The sequence below is a fragment of the Anomaloglossus baeobatrachus genome, assembly GCF_048569485.1.
Source record: "Anomaloglossus baeobatrachus isolate aAnoBae1 chromosome 5 unlocalized genomic scaffold, aAnoBae1.hap1 SUPER_5_unloc_7, whole genome shotgun sequence".
In the NCBI taxonomy this organism is placed as follows: Eukaryota; Metazoa; Chordata; class Amphibia; order Anura; family Aromobatidae; genus Anomaloglossus; species Anomaloglossus baeobatrachus.
This window is the reverse complement of record NW_027441811.1, coordinates 103,126-117,862: the sequence shown is the minus strand read 5'-3', so window position 1 is coordinate 117,862 and position 14,737 is coordinate 103,126. Positions and strand designations below refer to the sequence as shown.

The 14,737-nt window shown below is 51.1% G+C and overlaps 1 protein-coding gene across 1 annotated transcript in view; it reads right to left on the bottom strand.

The window, feature by feature from the left end:
• LOC142259306 (uncharacterized) overlaps window positions 1–12,402 on the bottom strand; it is a 30,264-nt gene extending 17,862 nt beyond the window's left edge. Inside the window, exon 1 of the mRNA XM_075331776.1 lies at window positions 12,346–12,402. Coding sequence (XP_075187891.1) covers window positions 12,346–12,402 — 57 coding nt within the window. The remainder of the gene's footprint in view (window positions 1–12,345) is intronic.
• Window positions 12,403–14,737: the final 2,335 nt, after the last annotated feature.

Below are 14,737 nucleotides of genomic sequence, written 5' to 3'. Positions count from 1 at the left end.
GGCAGCCGGCAGGCCTCCAGCACGGACACGCAGGCAGCCGGCGGGCCTCCAGCACGGACACGCAGGCAGCCGGCGGGCCTCCAGCACGGACACGCAGGCAGCCAGCGGGCCTCCAGCACGGACACGCAGGTAGCCGGCAGGCCTCCAGCACGGACACGCAGGCAGCCGGCGGGCCTCCAGCACGGACACGCAGGCAGCCGGCAGGCCTCCAGCACGGACACGCAGGCAGCCGGCGGGCCTCCAGCACGGACACGCAGGCAGCCAGCGGGCCTCCAGCACGGACACGCAGGCAGCCGGCAGGCCTCCAGCACGGACACGCAGGCAGCCGGCGGGCCTCCAGCACGGACACGCAGGCAGCCGGCGGGCCTCCAGCACGGACACGCAGGCAGCCAGCGGGCCTCCAGCACGGACACGCAGGCAGCCGGCAGGCCTCCAGCATGGACACGCAGGCAGCCGGCGGGCCTCCAGCACGGACACGCAGGCAGCCGGCGGGCCTCCAGCACGGACACGCAGGCAGCCAGCGGGCCTCCAGCACGGACACGCAGGCAGCCGGCGGGCCTCCAGCACGGACACGCAGGCAGCCGGCGGGCCTCCAGCACGGACACGCAGGCAGCCGGCGAGCCTCCAGCACGGACACGCAGGCAGCCACAGTGAGGCGGCCGGTCGCCTTCACAGACAGGCGGCCGGCCGCCTTCACAGACAGGCGGCGGGCCGCCCACACAGAGAGGCGGCCAGCCGCCCGCAGAGAGAGGCGGCCGGCCGCCCGCACAATGAGGCGGCGGGCCGCCCGCACAGACAGGCGGCGGGGGGCGCCCGCACAGACAGGCGGCAGGGGGGCGCCCGCACAGACAGGCGGCAGGGGGGCGCCCGCACAGACAGGCGGCAGGGGGGCGCCCGCACAGACAGGCGGCAGGGGGGCGCCCGCACAGACAGTCGGCGGGGGGCGCCCGCACAGACAGGCGGCAGGGGGGCGCCCGCACAGACAGGCGGCAGGGGGGCGCCCGCACAGACAGGCAGCAGGGGGGGCGCCCGCTCAGACAGGCGGCAGGGGGGCGCCCGCACAGACAGGCGGCAGGGGGGCGCCCGCACAGACAGGCGGCGGGGGGCGCCCGCACAGACAGGCGGCGGGGGGCGCCCGCACAGACAGGCGGCGGGGGGCGCCCGCACAGACAGATGGCGGGCCGACCGCACAGACAGGCGGCCGGCCGACCGCACAGACAGGCTCCGGCCGGGGGTGAGGGGGGAGGGAGGGAAATCAGCGCTGGGGAGATTAGTTTACTGTACCAGCAGCAGCACAGGCAGCGCTCCTCTCTATGCCACGTCTACTAGGATGGTAGGAGGGAAAAGCAGGGAGGCGGAGAGAGAGTGGCTGGGCGGAGCCCGGGAGCCGGCCGTCCCGCCCGTGGCAACGGGACAAACAACGTAAAGCGTGAAAGTCCCGCTGTATCCGGGACGGTTGGGAGGTATGCAGCATGTTAGAATGTGTACATAAGATCCCGCTGGTGGTGGCCGCAGCTTATAGGCCCCAAATCTGGTGACAGGTTCCCTTTAAAGTGAACCTGTCAGGTGCAATATGCACTCAGAGCCAGGAGCAGTTCTGGGTGTATATTGCTAATCCCTGCCTAACCGTCCCTGTATACACTAGCATAGATAAAGAGATCAAGAACAAATATTTTTAAAGATCTTATATCTTATGCTAATGAGCGCGGGGACTAGTCACAAGGGCGTTACTTCACTTGGCTAGTCGGCTCGCATAGCATGTTAGCATGTTATTACGCCCCTGTGTGAGTACTAACACGCTATATGAGCCGACTAGCCAAGTGAAGTAACGCCCTTGGGACTAGTCCCCGCGCTAATTAGCATAAGATATAAGCTCTTTAAAAATACTTTTTCTATAGATGCCTTTATCTATGCTAGTGTATACAGGGACAGTTAGGCAGGGAATAGCAATATACACCCAGAACTGCTCCTGGCTCTGAGTGCAGATTGCACCTGACAGGTTCCCTTTAAAGGGAACCTGTCACCAGAAATTTAGCAAAAAAAATAAAAGATTCCCCTCTGCAGCTCCTGGGCTGCATTCTGGAAAGGTTCCTGTTGCTATTGTGCCCCCTTTGAGACCTAAAATAATACTTTATGAAGTCTTACCTTTTTGTATGCAAATCTGTTTTTATGGTCACGGGGGCGGGCTGCCTGGCGTCCGTTATTCCCCCTCCTGCCGTTGTACGCCGTCCCCCATTGCTCATTTCCATACATGAGGACGCCTTCCTCATGTAACTGTCCTCCTGAAGTTTTGTGCATGCCCAGTGCCACTCTCGCGGGAGTAAGCACTGTGCAAAGTGTGAACGCTTTTGAGGTGATTGCGCAGGCGCGAGATTATGGGCGGCGCTGTGATTGTCATCAGCAGCGTCATCCAAGTACCTGCTGTGAGACTGTGACCGGGGTTATCTATGACGGCCGGTATGTCTCACCCAGGTTGTGCTCACTCCATGATAGAAAGTGAACCCACTATAGGGTTAATGCTGTTTCCCTACAGACTGAAGGAAGGGTTAAATAGAATCAGGAACAAGGGCAGGTGTGCCGGGTGTGGGGAAGTGAACAGAACTCCCTGAGTTTTCTGCTGGAGAGGCACCTGTATTGGGTTATGGACTTTTGTTTTGGACATTAAAACCGTGTGCTGTGAACCTTGATGCCTGGATCCCGTGTCTTCTGCTGCGCAGCCGACCGTGCTACCTCACACTGCCCATAATCTCGTGCCCGCGCTTCTCACTCTGCCTCCACCGTTATGCACAAGCACTGTCCATATGAACCATGTTACCTATTACCGTGGGCACGAGATTATGGGCGGCGCTGTGATTGTCATCAGCAAAGTCATCCAAGTACCCGCCCATAATCTCGTGCAAGCGGTGATAGGTAACATGGTTCATATGGCCAGCACTTGCGCATAACGGTGGAGTCAGAGGGAAAAGTGTGGGCACGAGATTATGGACGGGTACTTGGTTAACGCTGCTGATGACAATCACAGCGCCGCCCATAATCTCGTGCCTGCGCAATCACCTGAAAAAGCGTTCACATGCGCAAAACTTCGGGAGGACAGTTACATGAGGAAGGCGTCCTTGTGTATGTAAATGAGCAATGGGGGACTGCGTAAAGCGGCAGGAGGGGGAATAACGGACGCCAGACAGCCCGCCCCCGTGACCATAAAAACACATTTGCATACAAAAAGGTAAGACTTCATAAAGTATTTTTGTAGGTCTCAAAGGGGGCACAATAACAACAGGAACCTTTCTAGAAGCAGCCCAGGAGCTGGAGAGGGGAATCTATTACTTTTATTGTGAAATTTCTGCTGACAGGTTCCCTTTAACTGGTAGGGGAGCCAGGATAAAGCAGAGCTGAAGCTGTTGGGAAGCTAGGACCCAGCAGCTCTGCTCCACAGGCAGGAGACCACTGATCGGTAAGCTAATAGAAGCCTGCAGATGTCACTCTGCATAGGTTATTGCCACTGCTATCTGCAGGAGAGAGAAGTGCTGATTGCACGGTCTCCTCAGCTTCCTGATTCCCCGCGTGTCTGCAGCAGTGAGAAGCCGCACACAGGGAATCAGAGAACAGCTGCAGACAAACGCAGGCTCCGAGACTGGGGGGGGTCGCTCTGCTGCAGGGGGGGGGGGGGGCTCTGCTGCAGGGGGGTCGCTCTGCTGCAGGGGGTGATTCATACCTCAGCAGCAGTCACAGGAGTAGGTGCGCGCTCGGCTCTGTAATGAATAGTAGAAGGGAGAAACAGCGAGGCGGGGCTACAGTGGGTGGGTGGAGCCGGGACAAACAGCCTCACGGGCGGGACCCGGGATCAAAGGCTCAGAAGAGGGACTGTCCCGCTGTATCCGGGACGGTTGGGAGGTATGCTGTTGCGTATGTATGTGACCCCTGTTGCGTATGTATGGGACCCCTTCACACTCTTATTTCAATCTTTGCTTTATTGAATTCTTTATTGATAACCTCAGGTGAGGAGAAGATTTATTGAGTGACTTTAGCAGAAAAACATTTGGACCTGATCGGTCTTGAACACAAGTCGCTGAAAATGTGTGTATGACGTATATGGAGCAGAGCCGCATGTGTACGGGACAGTGCTATGTGTGTCTGATATCTACATAGTGGGGCTTTGTATGTAACAGAGCCATGTGTGCATGACGTCTATGTAGCGGAGCCGTGTGTGCATGATGTGTATGTAGTGGATACCCTCTTTTACCACTTTATTAATCCCCAAAACACCCGTGCAGGTCCAACATAATCCACACGAGGTCCCACGAGGATTCAAGCTCTGCTACATGTAAAGTCACAGCGCGTGATCATGGCACATGACCGCCTGGTGTGAGGTTCAGGCAGAGACTGAGCAGCAATCAGTGGTGAGTTCACTCAGTTTGGCCGTGGCCACAGCTGGAGGTTCCCACGGTCCACCACTTGTGACCGCAGGTAACTTCACAGCTCATCACGCAACTCACTTAGTCTCTGCCTGACCATCAAGTGTGCGTAGGAAATATTGTGGATAGAAGCGCAGAATAGGGTCTTACCAGGTAAGGAAAGAAATAAGCAAAGGTAAATTCATTTATCTATAAGGGTTGTGCCAGACACAGCTCCTAAACGCACATAACAGATGGCGGCAGCCGCAGCCCTGGAAAGCGAGTTCAGATGTATCGGGGGAGATATCGGGTGTATGCCGCACTATCACCAGAAAATCAGATGTTGATTATTTCTTTATGCTTTTATTCAGGTCGATGCATTTCAGAGAACTCTGTCTCCTTCATCAGGACATCAAGTAAAAATCAACAGTCTACTACAGAGGAAAGAACCTATATATATATATATATATATATATATATATATATATATATATATATATATATATATATATATATATATATATATATATATATATATATATATATATAATACATATATATATATATATATATATATACATATATATATATATATATATATACACACATACAGATACTTCAGAGGACCGCCCGCTGTATTTCAAATTCTGGCGAGACAATCGACTTATCAAATAACGGCAACAAGATTTAAAGCATATTGTATTAAAAGACGACTTTAAAAGTCCTGGAAGTAACAAATATCACAACAATATAGAAATTACAAAGCAAAAAGGAAAAAGAGAAAAAGAATAATGCAAAAATATTTCTTGGAAATATAACAGAATGCTGAGAGTCTAGAACTGTGGGATTTACTGGGGATCGTAGTAATACACTGGCTGGAGGCTCTATCCACAGCCCTATATAGGGGATCAGGATAAATAATGGGAAGAGAAGAAAGGTTATGGTATTTATTGTGTTAATAAAGGGAGGGGTGAAAAAATAAATTGATGATGATATTACAGAGGTAGAAAAAAAAAAATAATGAAAAACTTTGAATCTCAGAATCGTGTATTATTTATCAAAGGTGAAAAGGAGAAAACGGAAGAAAAATAAAAAATTGCGTGTGTATAGTGACGGGTTGTGCAAAAATTGATATCCAGTGCGAATGTTCAGAGACCACGAGCAGGAAAGTCCTTATGGGTAAGAAGTGTTGAGAGGTTTCATATAGTAGTGCAGACATAATATACAGTGTGTGTGCAGAAATCGCGTGCGGCAATCGTACATATGAGGGTAACGTACTAGAAGGAGTTAATATAAGCAAACAAAGCAATATGTAAGAACATTTAAAACATTTCTTTTTGTATAAGAGCCCTAAACACACCCAGTTAGAAGTCATGGAGGTGGCGGTCCGCCTGCGGGTTTTAATGTTGTGCAAATGAAGCCGCTCAGGAAGCAATGAAGTAAAATCCATGGAGGAATGTAATTAATGAACATTTCTTCAGTTTTAAAAACAAAAAGGAATGTTAAAATAATGAATTTTAATAGAATTAAAGAATATTAGTTATTGGTGGGGAGTGTTGATGTGCACCATATATTTGTATTCCTTAGTATAGTGATTCTAGCTGTGAAGGTTCAGAAAGCGAGTGCCAGAGCAAAGCAGGAGTGCGCATGCGTGAGGGGTAACAGGAGTTCAGGTCCATGGGAGAGAACCACACCGCGCATGCGTGGGGGTTAAAAGAGTTCAGAAGGGGGCGTGTCCAGGATGCTGAGCTGAGTGGACGTGGGGAAGAGGAGCTCCTGTTGACCCTCAGCTAAATCAGCACTTATAAGCATAAACCTACTCACCGGCTCTCAGGATGGGACCACGGAGGATTAAACCATCGCAGCAGGCATCGGTGGCCCCCCCGCTGCACACCACGGCGCTGGATACTTTCTTGGGCCTGGAACAGGGTCCAGGGGAGGCCCGGACGCCATCTTTCCAGGAACATGGAGGGGAAATGGAGGCACTGGCCCGGCCTGCTAAGCAGCAAGAGAAGGAGGAGTGGGTGAGCGGGGACACAGGGGGGAGTGGAGGAATCCCTGCAGCAGATCCAACAGGGGATGCCTTGGCTCAGCAGCCCTGCACTGCATCGGATCCTCAGGCACAGCAGCAGCAGGCCCAGGAGCACATAGTGGCTGTGGGAGATAAGGTGGAGGTCGGGGGGCAGCCCTCCCCACTGCCGGGAGAAGGGACTGCAGCTACAGCTGGTAATATCAGGGAACAGAGCAGCCTGCTTCCCCCCTCTGGGCCTCGGTGTGGAGATCAACTTCCCCAGCTTCCCCAGCACCAGACTAAAACTCCAGTGTCTATTACTGCAGGTGCTCACCTTAAAGGGCCAGACACCTTCTATAAGGACATGCATGATTTCATAAGTAAACTTCCTTCTAAAGAGGACTTTCAATGCCTCATACATGAGGTTAAAGCAACTTGCAGGTCAGAAATAGCTGAAGTGAGGAGAGATTTGCAGCAATTGTCTGGCAGAATTGAATCCCTGGAGGAAGAGCATGACATCACCAGATCCCATGTATCAGAATTACACAAACTGGCAACATCGCAACAAAAAATTATGGAGGATATGCAGTCTCACAAAGAGGATCTCGACAACAGAGGACGCCGTTGCAATGTCCGTGTGAGGGGGGGTCCCAGAGTCAGATGGGCCCGAGGACACAAACTCCATACTACAATCCATCTTTAATGAAGTGTTGGACGCTCCCCCTTCTAACATCATCAAGCTGGACAGGGCACACAGGGCTTTACAGCCGAAGAATTTATCCACCCAACCCCGGGACATCATTTGTTGCATCCACGACTTCTCCACCAAAGAACTGATCATGGCTAAGGCTAGAATGAGGCGCACGGTATCTGTGTTCAATGGCAAGGAAATCCAGCTTTTCCCGGATCTTTCTCGCATCACACTCCAGAAAAGGCGGCACCTCAAACCCCTCCTCACGAGCCTGAAGGAGCACCAGGTTCCATACCGCTGGGGTTACCCGTTTGCACTAACAGCGCGCAGAGGGGGTAAATCGGCGACCCTTCGCACTCCAGCAGATACCACTCTGTTCTGTGAAGCACTGGACATTCCAGCGGTCTGTATCCCAGATTGGGACTTGCAAAGGTTGGAAGGTCCGCCCCCTCCCATGTGGTCCAAGGTGAGGGGTGGAGGGCGTGGGGCTTTGGGGGGGAGAGGAGGTAGGGGCCGCGGGTCGCTCCCCTCCCCGGCTCGGCGTTGAGGACACTCCTTAACCTGGTTGGTGCCTATTTCTTATACCCTCTGAGTTCCAGTGGCTGAGCATGCTTTGTGATACTGTGACTCTCTCTACAGCAAGCCTCTGACTGTCCATTGTGTCATCTGCGGCCCTCTGGGTCTGTTGAGCTGCATAAGGGGGGGGGGGGCTGTAGCCACAATGATGCCGTGGGGGATAGGGGGGTTGGCGGGAGCCCGGTCCCCTTACTTGGAGTTAGTGGTTGAGGTTTTTTTGTTTTTTTTTTCCTCCCTTGTTTCCTTTAGGCACGGGCCCGTGCCCACTGGACTGACCCCCATGGGAGGGCTACTGGGGAGTGAGGTGGGTGGCTCTCTCAGCCCAGACGGGTTGGGGAACCTCCCTCTAGGTCTCTCCCTTCCGGGTTTACCCCCCGGGAATCTATGCCTAAGGTTTATGCATTTTGGTTAATGTTCTTAATTCATGTTCATTTCTATGTTTGTCCTTGTCTTCCCCCCTCCCCGATGTTTTTTCCTTATGTGTCCTTTCAGGTACCACCCCTTCTAGAGTCCCTGGGAGCTGCGGCCCTTTGTCGTATGGACCGTCTCCTCTGGCCGGCTTCACAGGGGAAGTCATGCCCCCGACGGTATAGGTGTGCCATTAGCTTTTTCTTACTTCTAAGTTTTAGATATGACCCGCATTATCTCTCTTAACGTAAAAGGTCTGAATTCACCCCGTAAGAGGAAATTGCTGCTACAGGAACTGAAAACATCAGGTGCAGACATAGCCTTTATCCAAGAAACACATTTTGTGGAATCAAACACTTTCAAATTTGCGTCCCACCGCTTTCCCATCCATTACTCGGCTTACTCGGGCTCCAAGAGGGGGGGAGTTGCTATTTTAATATCCTCCAGTTGTCCTCTACAAATTACGGGTTCTCACTGCGATCCAGAGGGTAGATATGTGATTCTGGAGGGCCAACTGGGGGGATCCCCGCACATACTGGCCAACATTTATGCACCTAACGAAGGGCAGATACGCTTTCTTAAGAAAATACTCGATCTGATAGGCGGACTGGCACCGGCCTCTACGGTGTTGGGGGGAGACTTTAACATCCCCTTTTCGGAGGTGGCCGACAGACTCTCTGTGGGTGGACACCCTCCATCGGGTGCTTTGAAAAATTTGTCCCGGGACTTTCGTAGGCTCATTAGATCAGGCGCTTTATACGACGCTTGGAGGGTGGACCACCCGGGAGAGAAGGCCTTTTCCTTCTACTCGCATCCGCATCAGACGCACACCAGAATAGACTATTTTTTCATTGACTCACAGCTGCTGGGGCGTCTTGAGCGGGTGGAGATGGGATCCATTACGTGGTCAGTCCATTCCCCACTCACAATGGACTTCAAGAAAGATGGTCCTCGACCTAGGCCTCAGCATTGGCGCCTTAATGAATCTCTGATCAAAAATCCCGACACTAGGGCCTTTTTAAATAAGCAACTGGTCGAATTCTTTCAGTTGAACACGGGCACGGTCACGTCGCCGGCAACACTCTGGGAAGCTCACAAGGCAGTGATGAGGGGACTATGCATTAGAGAGGGTGCCAGGGCTAAAAAGAATGCCACAAGTCAGCGGGACTCTATAACGGCCCATCTTAAGCTACAGGAGGGGAGACTGGCGGCTGCCCCATCACTGACTATTCTTAGGAGAGTCATCAGCCTTAGGGAAAAGTTGAGAGACTTGGCAATTGGCAGAGCAGAAAAATTGCTAACCTTTTCCAAACAAAGATACTATGAAAGGAGTAATAAGGCTCATACCTTACTCGCCAGGCAGCTTAAGGAGCGCGCTACATCCTCATGCCCTCAGGCTCTGCGCGACGAAAAGGGCACTATCCACTATCACCCCGCTTCAATAGCTGACATTTTTTTCAATTACTACAGCAAGCTTTATAACCTTCCGGTTCCCCCGGGCATGGCTTCGCGCGGGGCTGGGGCACTTGGGGACTATTTTTCGGCCCTTGAGCTCCCTTCACTGCCTTGCGGAGCAGCCGCGGCTTTGAATGAAGAGATTACTACAGAGGAACTGGAGCAAGTTCTGGAAGCCCTGCCTGGCGGGAAGTCACCGGGCCCGGACGGCTTTACTTATTTTTATTACAAGGTGTTTGCGGCGGAGCTCCTCCCACACATGGCCGCCTTGTTTAACTCTTTCCTTCAGGGTGACCCTATCCCTCCATCCATGCTACACTCCCATTTAATCCTCCTGCCCAAGCCACCCAGGGACCCATTGGACTGTGCTAATTATAGACCAATAGCCCTTTTGAACTCCGATTTGAAGATGTTCACCAAGCTCTTGGCGGCCAGGCTTAATCGATGGTTGCCCCAACTCGTGTATAAAGACCAGGTGGGTTTTGTCCCTTGCCGTCAGGGGGGTGACAACACCAGGAAGGTCATAGACCTGGTGGATGTGGCAAATCGGACGAAGCAACAGGCGTTGGTGTTGAGTCTAGATGCAGAGAAGGCTTTTGACCGCCTTGCGTGGCCTTTTCTCTTCAAGACACTGGAGGTCTTTGGGATCTCGGGTGGCTTTATGCGGGCCTTGAAGTCCCTGTATAGCGCTCCTACGGCCTCTATCAAACTCCCCCTCCACATCTCTAAGCCTTTTCTCATCTCCAATGGCTCCAGGCAGGGGTGCCCCCTGTCCCCCCTCCTTTTTGTGCTATGCATAGAGCCCCTCGCGGCCTCGGTCAGGAGCAACCCAGACATCTCGGGGGTCCTGGTCAGGAATAAACCGTTTAAAATCTCGCTTTTTGCTGACGATGTGCTCATTACACTTACTAACATCCATGTGTCCCTTCCAATTTTAATGTGCACCTTGGGTAGGTACGGGAGCCTTTCGGGGTATAAGATCAACTCTAGCAAAACGGAGGCAATGCCCTTGAATCTCGACCCGGTGGCCCTGGATTACCTGCGTTTGAATTTTAAGTTTCGTTGGAAGACAGATGCGGTCAAGTACCTGGGGGTTAACCTCACATCTACTTATGATTCCCTCTATAACCTTAACTTCCCCCCCCTTTTCCGAGAGCTGAGAAATCTTTTGAGCAAGTGGTTGCCCCTCCCTCTTTCGTGGATGGGGCGCATTGCGGCGGTTAAAATGAGCTTGCTCCCAAAATTATTATATTTCTTTGAAACCCTCCCAGTTAAGGTACCAATAAAGGAGCTGAAGTCCCTTCAGGCGGCTATCCTTAGATTTATTTGGTGTAACAAACGTCATAGGGTGGCCAGGGAGGTGTTGATGGCTCGGAGAAACAGGGGGGGGGGCTTTCTGTCCCGGACATCCTAAAATACTATTGGGCGGCCCATCTTAGGAGGATCCCCTGTTGGGTGTCCCTTTGGGCATACAACAGGTGGACTGAGATTGAAAAACTTTGGCTGGCGCCTATACATCCAAACACGCTCCTGTGGCCCCCGGCCCGGTGTGATTCGCCCCCCCCTCTTCTTGGACCGATGCAGTTCACTAGGGACCTCTGGGCATTTTGCATTAGAAGATTTCCTTTGGCATCCCCCTGCTCCCCTCTGGTGTCCTTCATATACCAACCCTTGCTCCCAAGCAGTCTGGAGTCGGACATGGTGCACCCCTGGCTCAAGGCAGGTCTATTCAGATTTGCAGACATTATAGATGGAAGTACAATGCAGATCCATTCCTTTGAGTACCTTAGAGATAAATTCTCTCTCTCTAATCGAGAGTTTTTCCAATATCTGCAGATCAGAGACTTGGCTGGCTCCTTGTTTGGCAGGGCAGGGGCCTCGATTCCCACAGATTTTGAGAAAATTTGCAGAAGGGGCACTGATACTAAGGGACTAATTTCGGAAATTTACATTTTGCTTTCTGAGTCACGGGAGGGGCCCGAGGGGTCTTTTCCATACATGCGGAAATGGGAGTCTCTATTGGGAAGGCGGATACTTCCTCAGGAATGGGCAGCAATCTGGGGAAACGCTGCCAAGACGTCAATATGCACACTATATAAGGAAAATATCTATAAAATTTTGCTATTTTGGTACCACACTCCAGATTTCCTTCATGGCATAGACCCCTCCATACCGGCTTGTTGCTGGAGATGCGGGGGAGGCAGGGGCACTATTCTGCACATATTCTGGTCCTGTCCAGGGATAGTCCCCTTCTGGGAGCGGGTTAGAGGGTTGATCCATAAAGTACTATATATAGAGGTTGATCTTGATCCCCTGATCTATGTTCTGGGTCTTGGGAATGGGGGATTGGGAAAAACGGCCTCTAAGCTTTTGTCCCACATCCTTACGGCGGCCAGATGCTTAATTGCAAAGAATTGGAGGCAGCCAGGGACACCCTCACTCCAGAGCCTCAAGTATAGATTACTGGACGTTAGACGCATGGAACATCTCACGGCACTATTGCATGACACAGTTGACCGTTTCCAGGCCGTGTGGGCACCATGGGACTACTTTGCGGGACAGGAGGATCTGTGAGACTGAGGCCTATGGGTCCTATGGAAGGAGCATGGACTCTTGAAACCCTTCCCTCTTCCCTCCTATTTCTCCTCTCCCCTCCTAACCCTCCTCACCTGTCCTGTCACTGTTTGTCTAGGTTCGATAAGAATTCAGAATTTTATGTTTTATTTTATGTATGAAAAACGTAAATTGAAAATCTCAATAAAAACTCAAAGTTTAAAAAAAAAAAAGAGTTCAGACCGTGGGAATTACCTCACTGCGTCTGCGCAGATTACGGAAAGTTCACAAGCTTCAAACGAGAAGCCCTCCTGCATGACTACAGTGCGAAGGACAGTGCCGGAATAACCACACATAGGACCCCATAATCACGCACCCCATCCCTCAATTAGAAACATGAATCATTAACATCAATCATATACAATTTATAGTTATGTAAATGTATAAATATAAACATTAGTAAAATGAAACATATTTAAAAGTCGGGACCTGAATTAAGATAATATAAAATTAATATAATATAAATAAATAATATAAAACCAAGAAATCTATTAAATTGAATAAAAATATATTGATACAATTATATTAATAACACAAATCTGTCACCTCATTTAAACCTATAGGCTTCAAAGTGTTTAATTTGTATATCCAGAATGTTTCCTTTTTATTTAATACCTCCGCTCTATTAGGGGTATTAGGAGGGATTTGTTCGATGGGGTCACCCTTAAAGCCATATTTTTATTATGAACTACCGTACAATGCCTAGAGAGTCCATGTAGTAAAAAAGAGTTTTAATATTCTGCCTGTGGAAATGAAGTCTGTTGTGAAGTGTCTGAGAGGTCCTGCCCACATACTGTTTATTACACTTGCATGGAGTGTTCGAGAGGTCCTGCCCACATACTGTTTATTACAGTCGCATTCTATCAGGTATACAATAAAATAAGACTGGAATCCGAGACGGCCCTTTATCAGAAAATCTTCCGAACCAGAGGAAGAGCAAAAGGATTTCCTTTAATTTTGGATGTTGGATTGACTTACAGAATAAACAGTTTTTTTTGCAAAGCATCTATATGAGCCTGCTTGCAACACAGAGTTCACTGTACTTGTGTTGCCCCTGCAGCTTCAGGCGCCACAGGGTACTGCACCTCATTCATCTTGGATACGGAGGACGTCATCACCGGTAAACCACCATAACACATCCAACACATAACACGGGAGCTCTTTCACTGGGACTGGGCCAGGGTAGGTGCCGGGGGTGGCCATCATGAGGTATGGAACCTCCTGCCCACTAGTTCAACAACCCAGGAGACGGGGCACCTTCAGGGGAAGTTAGGAGCCATCTCACACAGAATTCAGTTAGTGCCAGGTTGGCACCCAGGAAGGGGGTCAAGAACGCATCAGGAAGAGATGTCAGGAAAAAAAGTCAGAATAGAAAGGGGCCCATGGTCCAGAGATGGAGACTCGACTCGCGTTCTTAGGAAGAAGGGTAATCCCAGGGTTCACGAGGAGTGCAGCAACCACCCGTGACCCGTTCCACGGCTCAGAAGCTGGGATGCAGGGAAGACCACTAGAAAGGACACACAGAAGGAAACACTGGCCTTGACCTCCAAACTATCCTGGATCGGCTGGAGCCCATACCAGCACAGCACAGCACTCCAAAGGCGGTGTAATCTCAGTGAGTAAAGAAGTTTGACAGCAACCTCTGTGTCATCCCATCACTGCCGACGCTCCCATCATCGCACCCCTGCACCATAGGCAATTACTACTCCCCACATCCTCCCTGGGGCCTGAGCTCTGCCTGTGGAGAGCTGTACCATCCAAGCTACGTGATCATCCGCCCCAGAGAAGACCTCTCGCAGCAGCGACTAATACTTGGCCGCACGCCACAGATGGCATCACAAATGCAAACTCCACACCCCATCTCCACTATTATTGACACCGCTGGGTCACGGAACCAGGCCCGGCCGCTGTGACATCCCAAACCAACACTGGTCCAGTGACGAGTAATCCCCAAGACCCCGTGGGGACTTCATACCCATGGAACTTCTCAACCTGCTGGGGGCTACAATATTTCTCAGGGTAGGGGCCCTTTTAAAAGTGATACCCGGATGAGTAGGCATAACATCCTTTAAAATAGGATCATTTAATAACATGTTCCAATGTTTGTCCAAAACATTTCTAATAAAAACACTGTCATTACTGTATGTGCTAATGAAATTTGGCGTGAAATCATGCAAATTACTGGATTCAAAAGCAGCAGTTCTGGGTTTAAATTACCTTGGCTTATCTGTTACCTTACCTGGTAAGACCCTATTCTGCGCTTCTATCCACAGTATTTCCTACGTACACTGTGATGGTCAGGCACAGACTGAGTGAGTCGCGTGATGAGCGGTGAATGAACTCAGGTGAGGTCACTGAAGACACCTGAGGTCAAGTTACCTGCGGTTACAAGTGATGGACCGTGGGAACCTCCAGCTGTGGCCGCGGCTAACCTAAGTGACGACACCACTGATCGCGGCTCAGTCTCTGCAAGAACCTCATAGCGGATAGTCATGTGGCATGATCACACGCTGTGACTTTACATGTAGCAGAGCTTGAATCGTCGTGGGACCTCGTGTGGATTATGTTGGACCTGCACAGGTGTTTTGGGGA